Genomic DNA, 27,162 nt, shown 5'->3' with positions numbered 1-27,162 from the left:
GAAGGGGGCTGGACAACCCTTTCGGTAATGCACACGATACTTATCTTTTAGTAGTCATTTTCATGAATATAGTAACTACTTTTGTGTTGTGTGTGTTATTGTGAAATCCAGGATTTTGAAAAAAAACAACTAGTATTTATGAGTCGAATCTAGCCTTTAACAAAACAATGTATGTGTGTGTAAAATGTTTTAATCTATGAAATCCAAAAATAGGAAAATATCGATTACAAGAGTGAATTACTGATTTTATGCATTTTTCTATATTTTTGCCTATATATATGACCGCCTCTGTAGTCAAGTGGTCAGAGTTCCTGGCTACAGATCCAGAGGTCACGGGTTCAATTCCCGGCGCTACCAGATTTTCTGAGAAGCAGTGGGTCTGGAAAGGGGTCCACTCAGCCTCATGAGGATAATTGAAGAGCTATTTCAAGGAGAAAACAGAGATTAACGGCCGTGGGGAACCGTTGCGCTAGCCACGTGACACTCTATCCGCTAAAGTTGGCACTAACTTCGCCGAAAAGCGGCGGTCGCTCAGTCGATTTAGTTCGATTGCGGACTAAAGACAACGGAGTTTGTTCTTTATTTTTGTACTCTATATTTTAAACTCCTTTTCAGCAGTAATAAAACATATTATTACTTTACATCGTCTTCACGTAAAATATGAATTTTTACCAACGGCGAATGATAAAATTCCCAAATTGGACGCAAATAATTGTTTTCTTTTGGAGGGGGGGCTTTTATCAACATTGTGAGACATAAAGTCTTCTCTTCACTGCGTAATTTTAAACTGAGCACTCAGAGTCAGGGTCAGCGTTACTTTAAAACTGGCGGTTTACCGCCAATCAGTCTGTTTTTGTGATGAACCCCTTGAGACTCACGACCAGTAATTTTATTTTCTAACTCAATACTTGCAGTTACAGTCCTTATGTAACATCCTCTGTGATGAGAGGCAGGGTCTGTCGTTTGCAATTGCTGCTGGTCCTCGCCAGCGCAGTCATTCTCGGGTCCCTTTCCGGCGGGACTCATGACTGCATTTTACTCTCTCAGATTCGAGACTCTCACAGCCTGGAAGGGCAGGTTCCTTATTTATATCCGCCAGGAGGAGGGTGACCGGGAGATAACTCCAGGTACCGTTTTCCCTTTTCGTCGCCTCCTACGACTGGCAGGGCTGCGGGGGAGGTATTCGACCCTGCCCCCATACTGAGTATTCTAAACCTCGTCTTGCCTATAACATCTCACACCGGACCACTTAGAAAACATAGTTCATCTACTGTTGTAGTCCAACGGTTAGATTATTAGGAATCTGCTGCCTAGCAATGGAAGTAGTTCAATTGTTTGTTTCAGGGTCGTTGCCTAGAAACGAATGCTGTTTCAGAGTCGTTCGCTAGCAACGGCTGTTTCTCTGGCTCCACAATCATCGTTTTTTAACAAATAAGCCACAATAATGACGCTACTGCGAACGGACAAACGGAAAAGTACGACGAAATTAACATTTGAATTCAAATATTTTTAAACAAGTCCAAAAATGTAGTCTCATAGCGTCAGTGGTCCTGAACTTTTTATCAGATTTAAAATGTTCGGTGAGTCGCGAGACTTTACTTTCAACATCTGAACTCCACTGTTTGTGAACAGCCTACTCTGTTTCTTGTGCAAATATGAAAGCCACGATAGAAACATATTTAATAAGCCAATGGGGAGTGTATCCGGAAACCACCCACCCATATGCATGTTTAACGATGTATCTAGCAGCTCATCTCAACACTCCCCACTCCACTCCGCTACCATAACCGCCCCCGCAACGCTGAAAGTCCCTTCGATATGTTTACTACTCCCATTATGTACTATCTGTGAGGGCATTAGGAACAAAATGCCGCGGATAATACTCGTAGTTGCCGCTCGTAATGAAAAAAGAAGAGACTGGCGAAAATTACATAACGAGAAGCTATTCACCTTATGTTCCTAGCGAGACAGGAAGAAGAGGAAGATAGGGGAGGCGTGTGTATTAGACTACAAAGGCAGGAAATGAGAAAACCACACAGTATTTTCGCCCGGAAGCCGCAATAGAATACTTGGCAGAACTTGGAATAGATGGGAGGTTTTTTTATTGCTAGTGGGGTGGGACTAAGTCCCTTGTTCTGCGGCCACTTCTGGCCTATTGTACCAGCCCCAGATGATAGGTGAGGGTGATTGTGGAGCAATTGGTGGAATGAAGATTGGCAGGAGAAACCGAAGTACTCGGAGAAAACCTGCCCCATCGCCACTTTGTCCACCACAAACCCCACTTGACTAGACCCGGGATCGAAACCGGGCCGCCGCTGTGGGAAGTCAGCGACTAACCGCTTGAGCTATGGCGCGGCCCTAGATGGGAGGCTCCTGGTATAAACTGCCTTGAATCGAAATCTTGTGCAAGTGTAGAACAAACTTTTTTACACTGCTGCATCGCGTTTGCCAGCCCTATTCGAGTCTTACAATGAGAACTTACTTACTTACTTACTTACTCATGGAGCTGAGCCCTTCTGGAGGAGCCGCCAATTCTGCAGCTACTCAAGAATTTCCCAGCATTTTATGGAACCCGAAGGTTCATTACCGTGTTCACAAGGGCCCTCAACTGGTCCCTATCCTGAGCCAGATCTATCCAATTCATACCATCCCATCCTATCTCTCTAAGATCCACTCTAATATTATCCACCAACCTAATCCTTGGTCTTCCTTGCGGTCTCTTTCCTTCTGGCTTTCCCACCAATATCCTATACGTATTTCTCGTCTCCCCCATTCGTTCTACATGCCCTGCCCACCTCATCCTTCTTGATTTGATCATTCTAATTATACTTGGAGGAGAATACAAGTTATGAAGCTCCTCATTATGCATTTTTCTCCAACCTCTTGTCACTTCATCTCTCTTCGGTCCAAATATTCTCCTCAACACCCTGTTCTCAAACACCCTCAGTCTATGTTCCTCCTTTAATGTCAGAGACCAAGTTTCGCACCCATACAGAACCACAGGCAAAATTACATGAGAACTACTGCATGTATTAATAATTTCGCTTGCTTTGCTATGTTTAGTCACATGTTCTCATATTTCTTGGATGTTTTATAATGTTAACGGGAGAAGTTTTGCTGTACAGGCCTGAAGTTGTCTAGATTGCATTGCGCGTCAGATAGCTGACAGCGTGCTAGGCTGGCTAATGCTGCAACCACATTGCCGGAGTCTGGATATCACCAGACCACTGGTCCTCCGGCTTCTGAGGAACTTTACTTCAGGATCAATACCACGCAACTACACTAGAGCACTCGAGGGTAGTGCTGGCTCATTTGTATCTTAGTAGGTAGATAATCACTAGTCCAAAGAAAGAATCTACATTAAACTAAATTGCAAGATAGGGCCGCGCCATAGCTCAAGCGGTTAGTCGCTGGCTTCCCACCGCGGCGGCCCGGGTTCGATCCCGGGTCTGGTCAAGTGAGATTTATGGTGGATAATGTGGCGCTGGGGTGGATTTCTCCGAGTACTTCGGTTTCCTTTACCAATCTTCATTCCACCAAATTCTCCATCATCATAAGCACCCGGGACAAGCTACAATAGGTCAATCAGTGGCCGCCGTGCCGAGTGGATCCAGCTGGACTCCAACTCCCACTAAGCGAATGAAAAAAAAATCACAATACAGATTAGTAAGGAAACACAACCATGTCTCGAGCGGGTTTACGGCCCTTTATTGCAGAGCTATAGCTGTTAAATATAACATATTTCTGTCCCTTGGCGTTATAAGCACAAAGCTAATTTTTACTGTCTGCTATCTCTGATCATATTTACGTGCTGTTTTCACTTCAACTGTCAGTTCTACATTACGTCCTTCTTATTACTTCTGTCTCATTTCTGTTTCCAAAGTTCACTGACTTTGGGCCCATTTGACGATGCTGTCGCGTGATTTTCTGTCTATTTAATGGCGCATTTTTAAGTTCACAAGTTCCGTTGCATGTAGGGTGAATATGTTTGATGAATTCGAAAACATATAAAACAGAACGGCCGTGGCTTATTTGAACGTACTATTCAATGTTTGACTAAAGAGGTTAGGTAAAAACCATGAAAAACGCAGGTTAGCCGTCCTCCAGTCCAAATTTCAAAGCCAGGCACTTTCCAAATTTTGAACCCTAACCTCCATGAAGAAATCTGTTTCAATTGCAGGGTACGGATCGTCGAATGGGACAGGGAAAAATAATACGTCGTGAATAGGAAGAAATTGTGAAGGGGGCGGTCAGTGCCTCCTTCAAGACATTATCCTGGCTCTCTATCTCAATGGAGAAAATTAGGAAAATTGTCAGTCAGGATAGCGGGAAATCCGACAGAGATCTGAACCACATTCTTCCTGAGAAGTAGTGTGCGGTGCCAAGGCTACTCAGCCACTCGAAACCGAATTTCATCATGCAACAGGACCAAGAATTTTAACAAATTCCTGATTAGTGCTTTTTATAGGTTTTAATTTTATTTCCTTTGATTTCGGTTAGCAACGACGTCCATCACCTAGGCGAGCCAACATGAAGCTTCTGTATCAAATCTTTCGCAAGGTCTACGTTGAAAGTTATCGCGAAACCTAACCTAACCTGACAGAAATAGTGCATAGTCGCTTGTCTCAGATACAGGCTCATTCCATTAGGCTGGCATCAAACTGGGTCCTCCTAGCTATGGAACCCGAATCCTTGAAATTCAAGCCTACACGAACATATCACGCCTTGAGACGTGCTCAGAAATGTTCACAATGCGCATGCCCATTGACCTCTTCTGTCATGTTGAATATATTACACTTCCTGAATTCGTGAAACCTCCTGACGTACTGTCATGTCAGTGGTACCTGCGAAAGTACTTGTCCTACGTCACAACTTCCTAAGTTCGAAACATATTCATCAAGCACAACCAGCCAGAACACAAAGTTTCGTCCTTCAAGAATAAATGTACCGCATGGCCCATGGATTTAGAACCACATTTAGAACACGCGGAAGCAATACGGCAGTGTACACCAGTGCCACCGCGTCTCAGTGTGTCAGATTATTGTGATACGAAGATTCAAAATGTGGACAAAAAATATTCCACGGAGACCACAGTTTTGAAAAAAAAAAAGTCACGTATTATTTCACGTTGATGTTTGTCTTTTTGGTGTTCCTACAATTCTGCTCAACCGTGAGTATAGAAATTTGTTTTATTAGTGAGTGAAATGTTTTTCGTTCTTGATTAAACAATGTCACTAGTTTAAATTAGACAATAAAATGTATACACGTTCATATACCATGCATGCAAAATAATAATAAAAAAAATTATGGAACACAATAAAAATTTCTCACTGCTGTGATCAGCAGAATTCGCTGGGCTCTGTCGTCATCTAAGCAGGGCAATGCTTGTCACCTTTTAGATTTCGGCTGAAACCAAATGAAAAACCTAATATCAGATATTAATAACACGAGCGGAAGTTTGCAGCAACAGACGGCATTACGAAATAGTAAATTTGTATTACATCGTTGAATTTTGCCGAAAGAAGGGACGTCTTAGATTATTGTTATTTTATTCTATCAAGATCTTTCAGAAAGTTTCAGGTCCACAACACGCCCCGGCCGTTGTACCCCCGGGAAAGAACCCCAGTACACAGTGAACAGGAGGCAGGATGGACTCCAGAGGCCTTCTGAACTCTGCGGCGAAGTCAAGACGTCTCTTATCCCTGTTGGGAATTGGATAATTCTTCCTCGGTCGTCCAGCCCGCAGCTATTCTCTTTACCGAATGAGCTATCCCGGGTGAACTTACTGAAGGAGGGTAGGACAACAACCGTTCTCGATGTGACTATTAGCAAGCATTTCAATAATAACACAATTGCAAACCCATCACTCCCCCCTCCCGTCCTCACTCTATACACACGCACACATCTATATGACGTACTTAAATTAGAAGCCGATAAAGCTGTCTGCTGTAATTTCAGATACAGATTAGTTTTGATGAAACATCGTAGTCCAATTAGACTGAAGACATAGTACATTAAGAGCCAGTTTAATCCATTCGCCAGCCTCAAACTCCTCCTCGAAGATCCAGTTCCAAATTAATCCACATAACATCTGACATCCTCGCTACGATAAAATTTAAGATCGTAGGCTTCAGGGTTATGACAAAGCAGAGTTTCGTAGTTCACATATTATGATATCATAATATGCACTGCACGAGAAACATAATTTATGTGATACCCTTGGAGTGACCCAGTTGAAAATCGTATAAAGAAAACTATATTTTATTTGTATGTAAATATTTGTTCTTAAGTGGCATGTGGAAGATTTAAAATTTAATAATAACAAGCATCTCTCTAATCTAACCCGAATCTAATTTCATCACGACTGTGAGACAAATAACACATTCACAAAATTTTGAGGCAGATGTTAGTATGAGTGACGATATGAAGTTCCCAAGCTCTCTGTTCTGTTTAAATGTTTTATAACATGTGAGTGATGACGCTGTCTGGAAACCCACCCTTCCTGCGCCCCTGGGAAATGAGAGTGGGAGTGCATTTTACATGTTTATACTACCCCGTCACTTCTCGCGTTCCCAAACTGCCCTCAAGTGCTCAATATCTGGTTTCTTTTCCTTGAGGTAGGGCACGAACTTCCATATACAACTCCTTATTTAGGAAATAATAAATACAAGCAAAACGGAGTATGTAAAAGTGTATGTTATATAGTGCACCGTTGTAATACACAGCATATTGTAAACTTACAAGCATAAGTCAAATTGCAACACACATCATTGTTTATTTAACTTATATATGTTTTTGTGTTGTTCTGTATGTAGGTAGCGGCCTTGCAACGGGCTCAGCCCATGTCCAAGGCGATCTACCGACTGTGTATAGGATTCAGAAACTGAAAACGCAGCAAAGGTTCAACGAAAGGACTTTAGAGTCATAGATAGATGCTGCCGCGTCATGTTGATACATTTAAATGTAAAATTCAAGGTTTATCCAGTCAACTGATCCGACCAAAGTTTCCCTTAAAGAATATAAAAATAACATAATTTTTTTTTAAACGTGTGTGTGTGTGTGTGTGTGTATAAAGTTGTAAAAATGTGAAGATATAAAAGGTTAAAATTTAAGAATAAATTCAGAAATCGTTTGCGAAAAAGTTAATAAGAAGTACCCTATTATTTTTTTATTGCTAGTGGGGTGGGACTAAGTGCCTTGTACTGCGACCACTTCTGGCCTATTGTACCAACCCCAGATGATAGGTGAGGGTGATTGTGGAGCAATTGGTGAAATGAAGATTGGCAGGGGGAAACCGAAGTACTCGGAGAAAACCTGCCCCAGCGCCACTTTGTCAACCACAAATCCCACTTGACCAGACCCCAGACTCGAACCCGGGCCGCCGCGATGGGAAGCCAGCGACTAACCGCTTGAGCTATGGCGCGGCCTATCAGAAGTACCCTAGCATGCAAAGCACGCAAATTATTGGGTTTACGCAGCCTGTCACTGCGTAGTGTTACCTCTGGCCCGACTGCAAGCGGACTACTAAGCCTTATGGGTGTGTGTAGGTTACCCTGTTATTGACAATGAAGCACATGACTAGTAGTTTCATCTTTTCATTTTATCGCCATAAATTTTCGGCACGAACTGGAGTATCAAGAGTGTCGACTGGAGCAAAATGAGTTTAACACTTAGCAATTCGATGGAATTTGAGTTAGCATCGTCTTCCTTGAGCAAGTTTGTCTAATGTGTTTATCGAAAGGATAAAACTGAAGACGACATTTCAATGTTGTAATATTTCGAGGCAGGAACTAAGTTCTACAAATGACACTGAGAGTTATAATTTAACTGTAATCTGTTTATCTTCCAAACCTAATATGGAGTACATAAATTTAAGGGTAATAAATGCAATAAAAATAGAGGACAAAGTGGGAGAACTTCCATAGCAAGATAAAAGGACATCAAATACAATAAAGACAACCACAAATATGGAAAAAAAATTGACACGTAGAATAAATACGGAAAACTAAAGATACTATAGAATTTTGACAATTACTTCTAAGGGAGGAGACAAAAAATATTTGAGAACAATTTTGCATAAAAATATTTCATAGGGGAAGACTGACCATAAGTGAACAATATACTGTGAAATTTAGACCTGTTGCTAGGCAATAACAACTAAATTAGGCGTTATACAACAGCCGTTGTTAAGTAATGGCTCTGTAAACAACGGCCGCTGTTAGGTACTGTCCGCAACAGACGGTTACGAAACAACAGAAGAGCTGTAGGAAGCGGTATTCTCTGTGCGGTCCGTGCCGAGGCTACATGATGAGAGCCAGCTGCCATGAGATAAGACACTTGAGACGACAGTAAGAACAGAAGTTTGGTGTGAGACGGCCGCCAGCCTGGGAGTTAGCCAGCTGGAGCAAGGAGCTAGTTTTGGGACAGTCGCCAGCCGGTAAGAACGTGAGCACTGTAGCAGAGGACAATCTTGAGATCCGCCACCAGGCAACGACAGGCGAAGACACAACAGAGTAAGAAGACTCAGTACGTGCTGCAATGAACTGAATGAATTAGCGATAGCTCTATAGTTACTTGTAGTTACGTTCTGTAAGTGTTGAATAAATCCAGTTATCTATCAAAACCATGTATATACGTGTCTATATACAATAATATTATTCGAGTTCGCACTAAATAAGACATCAGCATCAGTAAGGCCGAGACAAGAACAGATTATAAATCATGGAAATGAATAACTGAAACGCTTCTTTTGGTGAATTGATGAGGAAATTGCTGCAGTAAGTGCGCATGATCAATTACAAAGAACGGTGTTGAAAAGATTGTAATTTTTATTATTTTACATGAAGCTGCACCAAATTAAAAGCATGAATTGTTCCACTCGATAAAAATGAATACAGAATTAAATAGGGGTGTAAATGTTGTGCAGAGCTCACCTCGTGTTACATGTACGCTTCACCATTTCCCGCTTTCTGAATATATTAACACACAATTAATTTTAAAATAGGAAGAAGAAAGACGAAGTTTTGCTCTCCATTAACATTACATGAGTTAAATTATGCAGAGGAAATTTAAATTATAACACGTCCAATTTATTCTGGTAAAATTCGTTGCAACTTTATATCTAGTTTAAAGCTGAACAACCTTGTATTATTATGAAGAAAATACACACATCAGTTTACATATTTTTAAGTGTCTCGAGAAAACGATCTTCAGGCACATCAACAATCTGTCTCGAATGTTCTGAATCTCTCTTCTGTCCAGCCAGCCACATTATGGAACACTGTTGATTTCTGTATTAATTTATATTCTACACCTAACGTAGCAACCACACCACTAATTATACCACACTAATTAAAGTCTCTGTGGAAAGAAGTGGCTCTGCGCATCACTTACCACAAGGAACCAATCTCCTAACAGTCAAGCCTGAATACTTTTACATATAAAACAAATTACTGTAATATTTACTCCTCGTCAGTTGCGACGAGTTCGCGGGAACGACGATGGAGGCGCCACTTTACGGCATGCGTCTACACATTTACGATTGACAAGCCTCTGGTACAGAACTCATGATGATTCCGTAGGCACGTGCATTTGCGCGTACGCATTTCAGCTTTATTGAGAGACACATTCATTCGACCCGACATTAAACAAATTACATACGTCATACAAAATTATCCAAGCAACGTCGGAAGTCAGTGTCTTGTAGTTCGCCTTCCGTGTTACTCTGAGAAACATACACAGGGACGCCTGCATGCGTGCGTTTATAGTGTTAATATAGCGACTCAACCAGTGAATTAAGGCCTTGTCTGTACAACAAAGTGATGCAGTGATCCCCCCCCCCTTGCCTCCAATCACAATTTGTGCCTATCCGTTTCACCTCTGCCGCCTCGTGGTCCCAGTTCCTCCCTGAACGCCATTCAGCCCTCATTACGATCTGACATACCCATTGCTTTACCATGAGCAAAGCGGCGACGCTCAAAAGCAACAGGCCAAAGCAAAGTACATACTCCACAATACACACATACATACATACATATGTATTCACACACACACACACACATATATATATATATATATATATATGCACAAATATGCATACATTGACATGACGCCTGAAAGCCAGAACAGCGAAGGCAACAACTCGGTAAACACATTTCCGCGTCAACGAATGCGCAAGCAACAATCGAGTAACGTCCGTTGCTATGAAACGGCGCTACCAATACGCCTTCCCAACAGAGAGGTTGTATTTACTGCGTGGTTATAAGGAAGGGTTCCGAAGCTGGCAGAAGCAGAGAGTGTAGATTCGAGTTCCGAGAAACCAGCGTGCCAGGATACGAGTTTGGGAGCAGAGAAATTCGATTGAGTTGGTAGTTGCAAAGTAATGGCAAGAAAGGGATTAGTCGATGAAAAATAGACTTCACATGTGATTTGAAGCGACAGTGAGACGGTTATAAATCCGCTGCCAGGATACGAGTAGTGAAGCCTTAGAACCCTAGTACGTGTGTAACAGTGAACTGTAAGGTGTGTAGACCAGCGGTAGCGTGTAATATCCTGTAGCTCCTAGTACTGTGTATAAGGTGTAAATAAATCCAATCACCCAATCCAAACCCCATTCCATAGTCACCCCTACATGTAACAATATAGACACCCTGTATATTAACATTCGTGCACATGACACCCACACTATTCCTAGCGTTCCCAGTAGTCACTAGAAGCCAGTGCCTGATGCCTGGAAGCTAGCGAGTGATGTTGACCTGCCCTGAGACACACTTCCTCTGAAATTACTTTCTATCTTAAGCTTTCTAATTCGACAACCCCTTATCATACTAACCCTTTTTTTTTCCTTGGTACTACAGCCCCAGTGGGCCTAGGCCTACCTCCATGAACTTCTCCGTTCACTTCGGTTTTTTTTTTCTAGATCTAACACATTCGGTAGGACTCCTTGGGCGGGTGATCAGCTCGTCGCAAGGCCTCTACCTGTACACAAACACAGAAAAACGCACACAAACATCCATGCCCTGAGTGGGATTCGAACCCACGATCCCGGCTTCCGAGCGAGCGAAGACACTGCACGCCTTAGACCGCTCGGCTACCGTGACCGGCCTCATACTAACCCATACCTACCGAAAATACGAGGAATCACATTTGAAATACGAGTATTAAGGTTATAACATCTCGCAGATAGAGTGGCATTTTGTTATTTCAGAAGAAATAGCGTGATTTCCGGGAACAAATTTATAACACGTTAAAATTGCGTTCTTCTGGGTTATGGCTCCATGTACTTTGGTAGGCATGTACCAATATTTCGGAGGTACTTTATGCCCCCCCCCCTTTTCAGAGAAAAAGACAGGGTAGACCTCTGAGACCCAAATCTTATTATTCACCGCCTCGAAAATCTAAAATGGCATATTCATAACTCCTCGGCAAGAATAAGTTCTTTAACGACATTATTTCAACTGTGGAGGGCGCTTCGAATTTAATGGGACCTTAAATAGTGAAAGGGTCTGAATTTGTATTGAGGTAGGACGAGATATGACCTGAAGATAACAAGGAATAAATACGACAAGTGTCTCATAAGAACTACACTAATATGGAAGTAAACGCGCACCTGTGTAAATACAATGAGTCAAATGGAAATCTTAATCATACTCTGAATGAGCAAGGATTACAATGTATAAAAAGCTAACGTATACATTTTAAGTAAACAATTCATTACAAATTATTTAACGAATTATCCGGTAAAATAACTCGAAAGCACGTAGTAACAAATATAATTTATTTACTTGATTATAATTGAGGTTTATTTAGTGCCAATGACAGCAGCTCTGATTACAGAGGTTGAACAAGACGATGATTAGCAAATGGTGAAATGAAAGACTTTGGAAGGAAGCGGTCGTGGCTCGACTTAAAATACCATACTATCATTTACCTGACAAGACTGTGGCACAGTGACTTACGAAGTGTTTAATGACGGAAAGCACAAATATTCCTCTAGGATCTCCTCAGGAAAGCAACAAGAATTTCGTTGGATTTTACGTTTCCACAGTGTTGACCATGAAAATCAAACTTCTGGTATAAGACGCCGTGTTGTCGTTGGAAGTTTACAAACGTTTCAGAGGAATTTACTATCTCCACGTTCAGTGTCGAAGATAAAGCGAAGCAAATCTGGCTTACTATTCGACCCTGAAAACTATGGCAGTACGACCCTCCGTGAACAAAAGTTTCGTTTTCCTGCAAAATCTTGCCTGGCAATTTGAATCGGACCTTACATGTGCCGTTATATTCAAGACTCATCCTGTACTCAGTGACGGTAATACATTCTAGACCCTGCATTTGTTGCTTTCCAACAAAACAAAGTTTCGCTGTGCAATGTGCAACTTGAGGAGTGCACAACTTCCACTGTGATACTGATATATCCTGTACCACAGTCTGCAAAGTCAGTGAACCGAAAACGTTAACTCAGTGATAATTCGTCTGGCTAGAAACTAGAGAATTTGCTGGATCGATTCCAAGTCTGGGTAGCCCTAAAATTTACTATTCCTTGTGTCCCTGAATACTTCCAGGCGATTAAATGGATACCATTACAAGACGACCATAATGCAAGTAGCAGATAACAGAATCTAGAAGTTTACGATCCTGAGCCAATCATATTCTCCTTTTATCCTTATAAAGCCTAGTCAAGGAGGATGAAGTAGGCATGGCATGTAGCACGAATGGGGGATACGAGGAATGCATATAGGATATTGGTTGGGAAGCCAGAAGGAAAGAGGCCACTGGGAAGACCAAGGCGTAGGTGGATGGACAATATTAAAATAATCTTAGAGAGATAGGATGGGGTGGCATGGATTGGATTCATCTGGCTCAGGATATGGACCAGTAAAGGGCTCTTATGAGCACGGTAATGAACCTTCTGGTTCCATAAAATGCTGGGAAATTCTGGAGTAGCTGCAGATTTGGCTACTCCTCAAGAAGGGCTCAGTTCAATAAGTAAGTAAATCCTCATAAAGCATTTTCGTAAAAGTCGATCTTCTTTTTACGTTACCCGCCGTTTGCCAAGTGATTTCTCTGCCGAAGTTCCTCATACTTTTTTGATCTCCCCCATGCAAGCCATGTGCTCAGACTATTGTAGCCTATAGCCATCGTTGTTGAAGCGTCCCTAACCACACACACTCACCCACACCATCGTAGCTTTTCAGAAGCCACTATTCTAACTATAGGACCTACTAGGTGAACTACGTAAGCAGCAAGTCCTTCGGATAGACTTGAAAGGATTCTGACGATGGTGTATACTGTACTTCTTTTGGCTTATTTTGGACTTCACCCATCGTCTGGTATGTAAAAGACAAAAAGACAAAAAAACACGACGTTTCGGAGACAGATCCAGTCTCCGAAACGTCGTGGTTTTTTTGTCTTTTACATACCAGACGATGGGTGAAGTCCAAAATAAGCCAAAAGAAGTACAGTAAGTCCTTCGTTACTAAGGGCATCCAAACTCGTCCTACTAGGCCACAAGTGTCCTTGCAAAATATTCACATTTCTCTTTCTATAGTAAACATGGAAGGATAATTTCCCAAAACATCTTTGAAATGTGCAACATAATTTCAATAAGCGTTCAATTAGGTCTCTAGTGTGGGAATTTTGGTTCCTGTCTGTGTTGGAAATAAAATCTAGTAACTTTCTAACGATGGCGTAACAATCCGCATCAATATTTCGTGATGACAAACATCCAAAGTTGTTTTAAAGGTACAGTCATTGCTTTTCCATTTATTTCTTGCGAAAATGGCTTCTTGCTGGCAAACTGTCTTCATGCTAAGCCTCTGCAGCAGCTCTCCAGGATTGCTTTTATATCTACCATTGGATTTCCAGTGAAACGACATGCGAGTTCGTACGGATGTCTGTCTGTTTGTTCTGCATTTCACGCGTCACAGATAAAATGCAATGCGGTGTTGTACGAGGACGGACAGACGAAGGGAAACCATGAAGAATATCCGTCAAAATAGCAGTTGTTCCGCCTAAGATTCGAACTGGGTACATCAGCAAGTAAATTCATGAATATGGGTGGGGGGGACAGACATGACATGATGACTTTCCCCCATGACACAAAGAACAGTGAAAACTTTGGTCGTGGCCTACCTTCGGAGACGAAGACGTAGATAGACGCCGGCTCCGTGTTGGACGCGCTGCATGTATAGTTGCCTGAGTCGGTGTCGTGGGCGTCGCGAATGGTCAGACGGCTCTGCGTCTTGGGGCCTGGCTCCGTCTCCACGGTAATGCCTCCTCGTGATGTATCGTAGTTGATCATGCGGTCGTTGTGGTACCAGAACACGTACTGAGGGGGGGTGGGGCTCTGCAACGCAAATCAGACGGCGAGCATGTAGGGGCGGCGTGGACACTGCAGATACCATGCTTGGCCTGCAGCACATAACTCCGAACCAACATGGAAAGAGATCTCCTGAAGGAAGAAGGCCTGCATATGTAAACAACACCAACATATTTCTTCTGTTAAAGTGATACTGAGAATTCCAGCCAATCAATACATATGTGTGTGGTTTATTTTACAGTGTTGTCAGTATCTGATACCGCACAGTGTTGTATGGTAGGATGAATTTTAAACTGGGGAAGGATTTGGAGCGAAAAGGTCGAGGACTAAGGAAAACCATGAGAAATCTCAATCAGGGTAGGCTAATCGCCCGTTTCCCTCCTTGGGGGCCCGGGTTCGAAACACATGTCAGGTCATGTGGAGTTTATGGTTGACACAGTAACAGCTTTTCTCCTGGTACTTCCCATGCCAATTCTCCTTCAACCTGCCGCTCCTATCATCGACCCTACATAATCTAGATTGTGACGTCAGCATAACAGGTGTCCATGAGACTGGAACTTGCACCCCCCACCCCCGCCCGCATTATCCCTGCACCGTAACTGCCCAATGAATCAGAGTTACACAAGGATACGGTGGGTACGCATATGAACATGACATACGCACAGAATCTGTCCAACAGCTGTGGATCCTCACAGTCCAGATCTGTGTGTGGGCAGACGCCGCCCCAATCTACATATGCTCACACTTGTTATGAAAAGTTTAACCACAATTTCTAACTCTCGGACCCCAAACACGCATAAGGATTTAAAACTTGTTAGAAATGTGATGATTTGTAGTTCTGTGGCTAATTTCTTCGCACGAGGTGCAAGATGACAGTTTCCCATCTCATATAAACAACTTTTTAACAGACTTACAAAGGAATTTAGATGTATTCATTAATTTAACGTCCATTAGTTATCGTCCGTCAATATTGCAACACTCTTCCATTCACCACTCAATTTTTAGTTTAACATTATACACCTTGACACTACATGTTTCGGCCACAAGACAACGCCACACGCTGTTGAGGAAACACGCAAACCAGGGGCATATGGCAGACATAACTGAAAAGTAGGCCACGAACGTGAGGAGCAAGCCGCCGAGACAAAACACCCTGGACAGACATACATTTATGAACAGGGACGACACCCCGTGTGAGGTGAAATAATGTGCACCAAAATAACGTGGGTACAATAGAAACTTTAAAGGATTTTATCTGGTTTTACCTTGAAAAGAGGACTGCAGCGTGTGATTTTAACACGGACTAAAACAGTGTAGCAGTTTTAACATAATTTAATAAAATAAAATAATTGTAACAAATCAAGACACCTGAAGATGGCCGTTTGGGGCCGAAACATGTAGTGTCAAGGTGTATAATGTTGAGCTAACAATTGAGTGGTGAATGGGAGAGTGTTGCAATATCGACGGACGTCAAATAATGGACGTTTAGTTGAACAATTGCAACGCGTTGCTGAAATACAGAATGGTATTCATTAATATTAAATTATTAATGTAGACTATTGCATGGGCACTCGAATACCCTTTTTTACACGAATTCATAACTTCCTTGCTGACAAGAAAACTACAGTACAAATTTTGGCCAAAAGGAATTCTGCAGACTCTTCGACGGTTTTAACCACCAACACAGGTTTTAACTACAGGGTGTCAAATCTTCGGTCCTAGTAACAGCCTCCGTATAAAACTGTGTCTAAAATGTCTTAGAAGGTAAGCCGTTAGCACGCAATGACGTAGAACTTTGCGTCATCATTGTAAATATAAACGATTTTGTTTTCAACATATTTTGGAAAATGAAATTACACCCGAGACCTCTTTGAACACACATGAAATCCGTTCCGTCAGGTTGCTACTCAGCTATCTGGGCAGACAGCACACGTCAGTGATTGCCTATAGTTTCGTAGGTTGCAAAACTAACAAACGTCTTTGCAGCTCTACTTGAAGTCAGAAGATAAATCCGCGTGTCAATGGCCTGCTATAACCTTAAACCTTACGAACAAGGCTGCGCTTACATCTATACCACACACAGTATGTCGGGTAACTGCAATTTAACTTCATTGCCAGTCAAACAGACGCGGATGTGCCATTTCAGTGGAATCCTGGAACAGTAGAATTGCGAGAAACACATTGATGCCATCTTCGTCCTACCATGTTCATGTTTCTTGGTCTTGAGAGAGACAATCGACAGTGAAACAGTAAATAAAGTATGACGTATAACCCGACGTTCTCTCTGAACAAAGAAAAAACGGTTATTGTCCAAGATGACATTCTGTCTTGTCTCGCGATGTCCACTGCATTCGGTTCGGTATGAAGAGGCTACTGCACTCGGTTCATGGTGCAAACGTTGTGTTCTCTCAGCACACTTCCCAGCTAGCGAAACTGTAAACGTACGTAGTACTAAGGCAATTGAAAATGGATGGCACAGATATTTCGAGAAAGCTGATAGTCGTTCCTCTACACAAGAAACTCCTTACCTTTATAAAACCCAGAACTGTTACCGTGATCAGAGAACTCCAGCAATGAGTTCCAGTGTCGAGCAAAGTTGGTCGGAAAAGCCGCGCCATAACTCAAGCAGTTAGTCGCTGGGTTCCCACTGCGGCGGCCCGGGTTCGAGCTCGGGTCTGGCCATGTGGGATTTGTGGTCGACAAAGTGGCTCTGGGGTAGGTTTTCTCCGAGTACTTCTGTTTCCCCTGCCAATCTTCATTCCACCAATTGCTCCACAATCACCCTCACCTATCATCTGGGGCTGGTACAATAGGCCAGAAGTGGCCGCAGTACAAGGGGCTTAGTCCCACCCCACTAAGAAAAAAAAAGAAAAGGTCTTACAACATTTGACCTGGGATCTGGTGGGAAGCGGACGACTAACAGCCTGAACTAGGGAACGGCCCAATACAATACTACAATGAGCACTGGGTTCGACTACATCAGTAAAGTGATCAATTGCAAGCTATTTCTAACATGGCCACGAGCCTGGCCTGGGGAGCATTTATTAATTACTCAGTAATTTCGGTAATCTTGGTCGGTAAACACTGATCAGAATTCTAAATCCGAGTGGGTTGTTTTCAGGTGACACTAGGTTCAAATCTTGGCCGGTAAAATAGTATTCTGCTTGAACTGTTCGTGTATTTCATAGTCTTTTTCAGTTATCAGCATGTCCCTCTTCACTCTCGTCATACAAAGCAACATCAGTTCTTTCCATTCGCCCACCAAAACATGACGTCTGTTCTAGGTACAGCCTTACCGGAGCACGGCTCGCGCAGTCGGTATGGGGACTGAAAGACTGGGTAATCTCATCTCCACAGCGTCCATACTGATATTTGGGCCCACCCAGCCTACTTTCCATTGCTCCAGCAACCCCCACCTCGGGGATGGATTGCAATTGGAGCTAGTTGATCACTCTTGGGCCGAGGTTAAGCATGCGTGGAAAGATACCCCAAACTTCACATATCTTCATGGTACGGGGCTTAACTGAGCACTGGGACAACTAAAATACAGCTCTGAGGACAGACTGAACACTAAACAACAGAAACACCAAGCAGAAACGCACGACAGACGGCCAAGTAAATAGGTCACACATGGAAGTAAAACAGCTATAATGGTCGTAATAGGTTTCCTACGTGTATCACAAGGTAGCATCACGTTCCAATTCCACGACAGTCTAGGTAGCAGACGCACATGTGCATGTTCAGGGTCTGGTTTCGGTAGTCAAAATGGTGACCGTGCTTGAGGAGTGTACCAAATAAGAGCAGGGTCCTGTGTGTGCTTTTTCTGTGGGCGAAAGGACTAAATGAAAAGGATATTCATAAACAAATATTTCCTGTTTACGGTGGGAAGTGTTTGTCGCATAACGCGGTTCACATCTGGGTCGAGAAACGTTGAGAACTTTCCCTGATGATGATGTTTCGATGCATTGGTAAAGCGATGGGATAAGTGTATCAATGTTGGTGGAGGATATGAGGAGAAATAAATGTTTTTTCCTGCTTTGAATATATGTTTTACGTTTTCTTCCATTTACCGACTCTCCTTCATAATACAAGTACGGGAGATGTAACCAAACGAAGAGAAGTGTAACATGTCTGGGATGAATGCCACTACACAGTGAAATAAGAGAGAAATATTACAGAAAAAGGAAAACACGATCATCATCAGAAAATTAAAGAGGCAGTCTTCACCAAAGCAGAAGAACGTGGCACAGACGTCAGCAACATATGGTTCCCTCGAACAAAATATAAAGTAATTATAAATTGTCTATACTCTTTGCTGTCACGGGTAATATATCAAGTAAACAGATGGCTCCCGAGTTTGAATTTGCATCTCTATCTCCAATATAATTTTTGACGGTAGCAATATATATGGGCTCTGCATCGACCTGTGTCTCCCATCTATAGAGGGTATATAACTGAAAGGGGAAACCTGTTTCGGTTCTAAAATTAATCTAAACGTTGTAACAAACTACTGACTGCAGTGGCTGTAATATCTAAGGCATGTACTGTCTTCTACAGCTGGGTTACCGGGATTGTGGGTTCGAGTGCTGCTCGAAGCATCTCTGTTTTTTGTCTGTCTGTGCTGTGTACGTGAAGGCCTCGCGAAGGGCAGATCCCCCGTCCAAGGAGTCTTTCAAGTCCTCAAAAACAGGAGGGCTTACAGCGCATTGGTCTGTCATTACATAGAGGAGGAGGAGGAGGGGTGAGGAGGAGGAGGAGGAGGAGGGGTGAGGAGAAGGTGTAGGAAGAGGAGGAGGACGACGCAGAAGACGAAGAGGAAGACAGATGATGAAGATGATAATTTCAATTACTCTCTTACAAAAATTTTTATTAGTTTTTTATTGCTAGTGGGGTGGGACTAAGTTCCTTGTACTGCGGCCACTTCTGGCCTATTGTACCAGCCCCAGATGATAGGTGAGGGTGATTGTGGAGCAATTGGCGGAATGAAGATTGGCAGGGGAAACCGAAGTACTCGGAGAAAACCTGCCCCAGCGTCACTTTGTCCACCACAAATCCCACTTGACCAGACTCGGGATCGAACCCGGGCCGCCGCAGTGGGAAGGCAGCGACTAACCGCTTGAGCTATGGCGCGGCCCTAATTATCAGTTACTAAAAGAACTGTTTAATGCTGCTTAGGGATATAATAGTGAAATATGTACTACCAGAGCAATACGAAGCACATACATGCGTTCTGTCGGCAGAATGCAGAACTAATTATGCTAAAGAAGATGGTACATACTTGAATTCGTTAATTATGCAACATGTCACAAAGGTGTATGTAGCAGCAGAATTATAGCTCCATGTACACTCATCCTCGGTGCGGATGGTCAGACTCACGCTCCGACCCAATTACTCCAAGGAAATACGGCCTCGGTAATAATTAAAGACATGAAATTTGTTATCCAAATATTGCATTTATTTTAAATAGAAACATGCATCTGGTCATGTATATCGTTAAATTAAATTTCCTCCGATAAATCTGTCTGCTGGGTGTCACTGGTTAAACACTGTGCAAGGCAGGCATGTCCAACTTCAAACGGGTTGTGATCGACGTTTAAGTGTCAAAACTGCCAGTGATCTACCACCCCTTCCTATGGTCGTATCTCGCGTTAAGCAGAAATATTGGTAAAAATAACACGACACATGATATTTGTTGTAAGAGCAACATACATTGAAAGTACAGACTTGCCCTGTTCGTTAAGAACAGAAAAATAGAAATGACTAATACGTATTTTCCCTTCAAAATATGAATATAATCATATTATATTACATGTGAATTTACATGCTTTTCACATATAATTTCCTTATAGGTGTATGAGATCGACCAAAAATCGTCACGCGATCGACGTGTTGGACATGCCTGGTGTAAGGCTATACCGAATAATTAATTACATCGAAATAAGTATTTATTTTTGAGGTGACTATTCTTCGTTCATTATTAACGTGTTTTCTTAAAGGACATACAAAATATTCAATGCTCGAAATAGTGAGCAGGTCTACGAAGCAGTGGGGTTCTGTGCTTTTACTGGGGAGGTGCAAGGGTTGAAACTTTTCCGGTACATTGGCTAGCCTATTGAGATATTTCGCGGGGTTTCGGACTGTAATAATATTTTGATAATGCCGCGATCTCTTGCTTCGAAATCCTTTTCAATTAGTGATTCATGAATTATCCTTCGCCTCGACGGCCCATACTCGAGACGACGACAGCGTCGGATGAGGATCCGAACAGTTGAGTGGTTACATGGCATTTACACTGGCATGCAGTCTGTGTTCAACATTGCATAGCTTTCCTTACTTCAACGTAATGAGAATCTGGATTCACGTGTGTAATTAATTAGTTTCATAATTGTGCCTCATAGCCTTTCATTTGAAAACGGTTTAAACTGAACAAAGCAAATGTAGCCCCCCAAAAATTCTCCTTTATATTATTTAAATTTCAATCCTAATGTTTGTCACATATATGTGTGTGACTATAAAAGAGGTTTCGGATAATTCAATTTATTGATCCATTCCAGGTCATAGCTACATATAAACATAACACTGTGTTTATCTCCATACTTTACAAATCACTCCAACTTTCCCAGCCTGAAGTGTCTTCACTAGACGTTTCCTGGTAATGGTTTCTAACAATTGTCATTTTTCTACTTCCATGCTCGAGTCCTCTCTGAACAGCGGCTCCTTCCCAACTAAACTATTCTTGCTTCAGTTCTCTTCCCTTTAACTCATTTGCATGGACCTAGTAGAAAACACCGTTTATGACAGTACCTCTCTTGTTGTATGCGTATTCGTTGCAGAGGGAACGCGTTTACCGAGCCCGATACGGCTCTACGCACTACAGCACATTTCAATTGTGATGTGCTCACTGAATTGTAAATAAGTATCAATAAACCAGATCCTTAAATCTAGAGCCCATTATTATTCGTCACGCAACCCGCTTACAACACGTGACAATGTTGCTGTAGTTTTAACAGTCTCAATGAATACACTCTGCTGCATCTGCAGACTTCCCAGCAGTTATTGTATGTCTACTATACTATTATTAAAATATGGTTCAAGTTTGGAACCCAACAGCAGCCAGAATACCAGAATAAAAGTGACTGAGGAATTTTGGTTCCCAGAATTCACGCTCAAAACGTATATATTACCACAATTACATTATTCCCCTACAATAACATATCCTCTCATCTGACGTTTCATTCTTCTGATCTGCACAAATGGAAATCTTGGGGCCACAAGCCTTTCGCTTATGTACAATCAAATGGAGGTAAATGCCTTGAATAGGAGAATACGTAAAGCCGTTACTGCTTGATAGGCTCGATCTCTATATAGTGTTGCTGTACACGTCACACGTGCCTGGGAAATCTGGAGCTGATACTCGTATGTTTTCACCTCTTCCAACAGTATAGAGTTATTGCCTTCATCGTTGCTGCCCTTTTTACGGTTTCTTGCTGTGGATACCTCTTCAACAATTAAATTTATACTGCGTGTATTGTAAACCTAGCAACACAGTTCTTTAGTTGCCTTTTAAATTGGAGATGTGTGTACCGAGCCGTTGCCTGGACATGTTCAGTATTTCATTCGCAATATGTCCGGATCCCTGGTCTAGAAAACCGAAATTAACGGCCGTGGGAATCCGTTGCGCTGACCACGCGACACCCTCTATCCGCAAAAGTTGGCACTAACTTCGCCGACAAGCGGCGGTCGCTCGGTCGGTATAGTTCGCTTGTCGACTAAAGGCTACGGAGGATGTCCAGATCCTATCTCTTACGGTTTAGCCATGGCAGGCGTTTGAAAGTTTGTAAAATTAGGAAAGTTATTACAGGTTTTGGGTAATTGTTTAAATAATGTACAATTTTATTTCGGGAATATATCTGCAAACTGATAGCGAGTCGTCTGAAGACAGGTCCGGAGATCAGTTCCTGAAATTTGCATGTATTAAATACGCTTTAGATAAAGAAAAAGCTGAACGTAATATCTAAATAATGAACCAACCGCTGCCAAAAATCTTTTGGATTTCGCAAAAGGCTTATTCATGTGTAGACATATCTACAGTTGCACATACTGTAGCGTGTAGCACTTTAACTACTCTTGTTGTGCGAGACACTGCACAAATAACCGTAAATAATTTTACCTGGCCTCCATTTCTCCAAAACTTCCCCACTGACTCTGATTCAAATTGATTGGACGCTGATCTGATTATTCAAAGCAGCGCATAGAAAACGCTTCATCCCTAATTAAGACGTACTCGTAATTAAATTTCACTCTATCAACGTATCGTGTGCAAGGAATAGTGAGTTTATTAATCAGTCATGCTCAGTACAAGATAAATCTAAATTATTTAATATGTGATACGAATCAGTAGGTACAACAGAATCATTAGACTGTAATAATCAGAAAAAGGAAAAGTAACAAGGTTAAATAGCCATACTCAAAATTTAGAGCACACACGTTCCATGTGAACTGTTTACAGTTTTCCTTCATTTACTGAATTTTATGTTCCTTTAACGTTTATACTCATAACTGTTGCAATAGAGACAAATCACAATCATAGTCACAAATTGATTTGAAGCTTGAGGAGTCTCTACTGATCTTTTGCTTCGTGCAGATATAAATTGTTCAGGAAAGTAAGAATTTTTAACGTTATAAGCCTGGGACAAGTGAACTTAAAATTTGTTAATAAAGTTAAAACATGTACATCTTACCCTTTATCATGCTACAAATGAGACACGCAGTTCAAGAACACGGAACTTGTTTGCTCAGAAAATCTTTCATGTTTAAAAGCTTCAGTGAATAGCACTTCCTCTTACCTTACACTGCTGTTCAACCAGCTAGGAAATTACCGGTTGCTATGGAGATTTATACCAACAAAGGATGGCACTTCAGCTTAAAATAAATATCGAAAGGGATAATGAGTCAATTTAGGACCATTAAATCACAGTTAAGAACCACTTACCTCTGAAACCTAATGCAAGTCTTGTTACTAAACTTCATATGAAAGGGCTTATAGGGCCTGTACTAATTGCGAATGAACATAAATCCTATTTATAGGGCTTAGTTATGATGTGAATATATGCAAAACCACTGATGTATACAAGCTGACTTCACTCAGTAAGAACCCAAATTGGGTCGCCTTAAATTTCATTCTTTTCAAAGCCTGTTGTAACTAACAAATACCTAACAAGACGAAATACGTACTATTATGTCCTTCATGAAATACAATGGAATATCACTATTAGGGTGATACGTAGTTATGTAGAACATTTCATAACATGATCAAGGATTTACAGGGAATGTAGCATGCATGAGAAGAGAAACACTATATGATTTTAACATAGAAGTCTGATGGAAAGATACCATTTTGAAAACGCATGTTCAGATGACAGATAATATCCATAAGCAGGATAAGTTGGTGTGGATTGGATTCATCTCCTTCGGGATCATGTGAATGCGAAATGGAACCATCACAGTATATAAAAAGCCCGACAACTTCTCGCCTAATTGAGCAACTATAAGCTTTCAAGAACGCTCTATTCTGTGGAGTTTTCATGCTCGAAATTTGTGGGCACAAAGGTACGCGGAAGTCAAGTTCAAACATAAAAATTATCTTCGACATTTAGCGAATGTCTATAGATCCAGTTATTCTCAGAAGCTCAGAATAATTAAATACAATTGTAAATTAACAGAATAATCTGTCTCAAGATTGGAAAGTAATATTGAAAGAAGAAACAGTTCCTTCGGACAAAGGATAATCACACAGTTAACAGAGACCTCCTGTATGTCGTGGACTTAATACAGGAGGGGTTAATGTAACATCACGTCAGATCCGTAATCGAAAGGTACGCGATTCAAATATAGACTGGGATTCCCCGCTGTCCTCATTCAGGAGCCTCCTAATTTCCCTGAAAATTCTAGTGCGAATGAGGTGTCAGCAAATGAAAAAGGTCACGACTGCAACTGGAGATTAATCCTTGAAAAATCCAAGAATCAATCAATTTTTCAGCCCTAAATATGTCGAACAGGGAAGAAATGTTCACCCCTACCCCAGGGAGTCGGTACAGCAATGAGCAATGGGTTCGACGGCCGTGTTTCGAATCCCGGCACTGGCAAGAATTTTCCCTTCTCTACAACTTCCAGACCGGGCCTGTTGCCCACCCAGCCTCTTATTCAAATGGGTAAGGGGGGGGGAGGGAAAGTGACCTCCATCTAGTACCAAGGTAAAGAAAGTTGGAGCTAAAAATCAATTCCCGCTTATGTCTTCAAGACATAATGCTTGACTGATTAAGCACAGGGACAAACTTACTTTTGTTTAAGCTACTAGCCGAGGCGTTTCTTGAGGTTCTGTTCTCTTGGGTTGCAACATGGAGGCATATTGTGGGTGGGTGCCGATGTCCCCCAACATTCAGATATGAAGCTAGAACACACGCCGTGGTGTCCAAATGCTGAAGATCACGAACTGAAGTACATAAAGTCAGTAGAAATATCCTGACAAAGGCAGGAAACATGCGACGATCCACGGCAAGTCGTTCCCGTCTTGCATCAGGCTGAGTTAAAGCGCCAAGTCAGCGGCAGAACCCTAAGAATGTGCTTTCTTTATTCATATATTAATTAATGATACTGTCAGCAGGTGATTATGACTAATTATTTGAGAAGAGTGTTGAAGGACGTTGTTGCAGCTTACTCGTACATCTGCGTATTACTCTGGCTTTACCTGAAAAGAAGCGAGCAAGTCCACCGTCCTCAGTAAGATATGTCGGTCTCACGGCCGAGATTTGCACCCAAGGCTTCTGCAATACGATCCATTCGAGCAATGAGTTCAGTAACGCTATGTGGAGAGGGAAATGAACGTCAATTTTGGCACGGACAGTGATCAGAATAATGAAGAAAAACTTGACACGGTTCAAAATTATGATTGTGTCATATTTGGATGAGTTCTGGGAAAAGATGAAAACAAATAAATTTGTAATATTGTGGCATATAAACCCGCTGCTAGGCAACGGGGGAAATTAAGAAAAATATGCAATAACAGTTGGTTTGTAGCGGCTTCCAAATGTGGGCGTTCTCTTTCCTGTGGTTCCCCGAACTGCCTCCCGCCTCAACTACCAACTTCTCACAGCAAGAGCTCACAATATCTGAACCCCAGGTGTTATCTAAGTAACTCAGTAATTTACCAACCATCTCTTCACTAACTCCACTGATTGACTCACTCCTTACTAATTTGTTCTGCTTATAACATCTCGGTACGGACCGCGTAGAAAACATCGCTTCTTATTATTGTTGTACCCACTTGTTGTCGTGGAAATATGTTCTTTGCGGAGTCGTTACTTAGCAACAGTTGTTGTATTTTTTTTATATTTGCGGTCGTTGCCTAGCAATGGGTCTACGTGCCACATTATCTACAGTTGGCATTCTGGCCGAAATTACAAAGTGGCTGAAGTATGTTCGAGGCGTAAATACTGTAACGTCCCTCGTGTAGCACGGCTTCATGTAGATGAGACAGTAACTATCAGCTTATGCTCTGTTCACGTTGCTGAGTTTACAAATGAGCGAGTTCCATGCAATGTTCTCTGCAGCTTTCACGTTTCAGTGGAATATTGTAGACATTACCTCAAATATTATTCCAGCCGCCATGTTGCAAACACAGACTTTCATACAAAATACGTAGCTATCTCAGGAGTTCTTAGCCTCTGGGATCACGGTTTTATATCCCACAAGACAGCATTTTCATCACCAAGGCCATGACACTCCCTCCCCCCAAGGCCTAAATGGTAGCTACCCTTACAACGCATCATTCCACTCAATTTCATTTACCTAGCTACATGTAGCAACTGTCGTAAACGTTGCATGTGTGCATTTTCTCTAATGAAAACGAAAAGGAGCCTCGAAGTTGCAGAAATCCGTATTTTTACAGAATGTTTCATAACAAAGTGCTGAAGAAAACGATTTCTGAATCTCTTTTTTTTATTGCTAGTGGGGTAGGACTAAGTCCCTTGCACTGCGGCCACTTCTGGCCTATTGCACCAGCCCCAGATGATAGGTGAGGGTGATTGTGGAGCAACTGGTGGGATGAAGATTGGCAGGGGAAACCGAAGTACTCGGAGAAAACCTGCTGCAACGCCATTTTGTTCACCACAAATCCCACTTGACCAGATCCGGGATCGAACCAGCGACTAACCGCTTGAGCTATGGCGCGGCCCTGAAGTCTGAATCCAATACAGATGAAGTAACAGGAAGCTAAAGAAAACTGTATAATCAATGTTCGTATTTGTGCCGCATCATCTAATCAACGACAATCAACGACGCAAGGATGGGCGTGTCATGTAACACGCATGGAAAAATGAGAAATATGCACAAAATGCTGTTTGGGAAGCATCAAGTTAAGAGGCCATGTGTGAGATACAGGAGTAGATAGAAATACAATAAATTAGATCCTAGAGAAATGTGGTGTGTGTGTGTGAAACAGATTGAAATGATAAACACAGAATTTACGTTGAACTTCTGTCGATACGGTAAGGGATCACTGGATTCCTTAAAAGAAGAAAATTTCTTGACCAGCTGAACAAATATAGAACTTTTCCTGACCGACCCCCCTTAAACCATGAAGTTATATTGTAGGTCAGTTTAGTAGTCAAAATCGCTTCTAATGAGCCTACAAAATAAAGTCATATTTAAAATAAGGCTACAGTCAGGAAGCCATTTCGTTTACTTTTTCATTTCACTGAATACTTAATTGTGTAAGCCTCTGATGTCCCAGATGTTTCTGATTTCAATTATAATTGAAATCAGAAACATCTGAAACATCAGAA

General features: G+C 41.9%; 1 protein-coding gene across 7 annotated transcripts in view; it reads right to left on the bottom strand.

The window, feature by feature from the left end:
* Positions 1–27,162, bottom strand: part of LOC111871803 (peroxidasin) — a 735,056-nt gene that overhangs the window by 23,960 nt on the left and 683,934 nt on the right. For all 7 annotated transcript variants that reach the window (XM_023865159.2, XM_023865160.2, XM_023865161.2 and 4 more), the window contains one exon: positions 14,134–14,347. In XM_023865159.2, coding sequence (XP_023720927.1) covers positions 14,134–14,347 — 214 coding nt within the window. The remainder of the gene's footprint in view (positions 1–14,133; positions 14,348–27,162) is intronic.

The sequence above is a fragment of the Cryptotermes secundus genome, unplaced genomic scaffold (genome assembly GCF_002891405.2).
Source record: "Cryptotermes secundus unplaced genomic scaffold, Csec_1.0 scaffold873, whole genome shotgun sequence".
NCBI classification, from domain to species: Eukaryota; Metazoa; Arthropoda; class Insecta; order Blattodea; family Kalotermitidae; genus Cryptotermes; species Cryptotermes secundus.
Note: the sequence above shows the minus strand (reverse complement) of the source record. Positions and strands in the feature narration are given on the sequence as shown.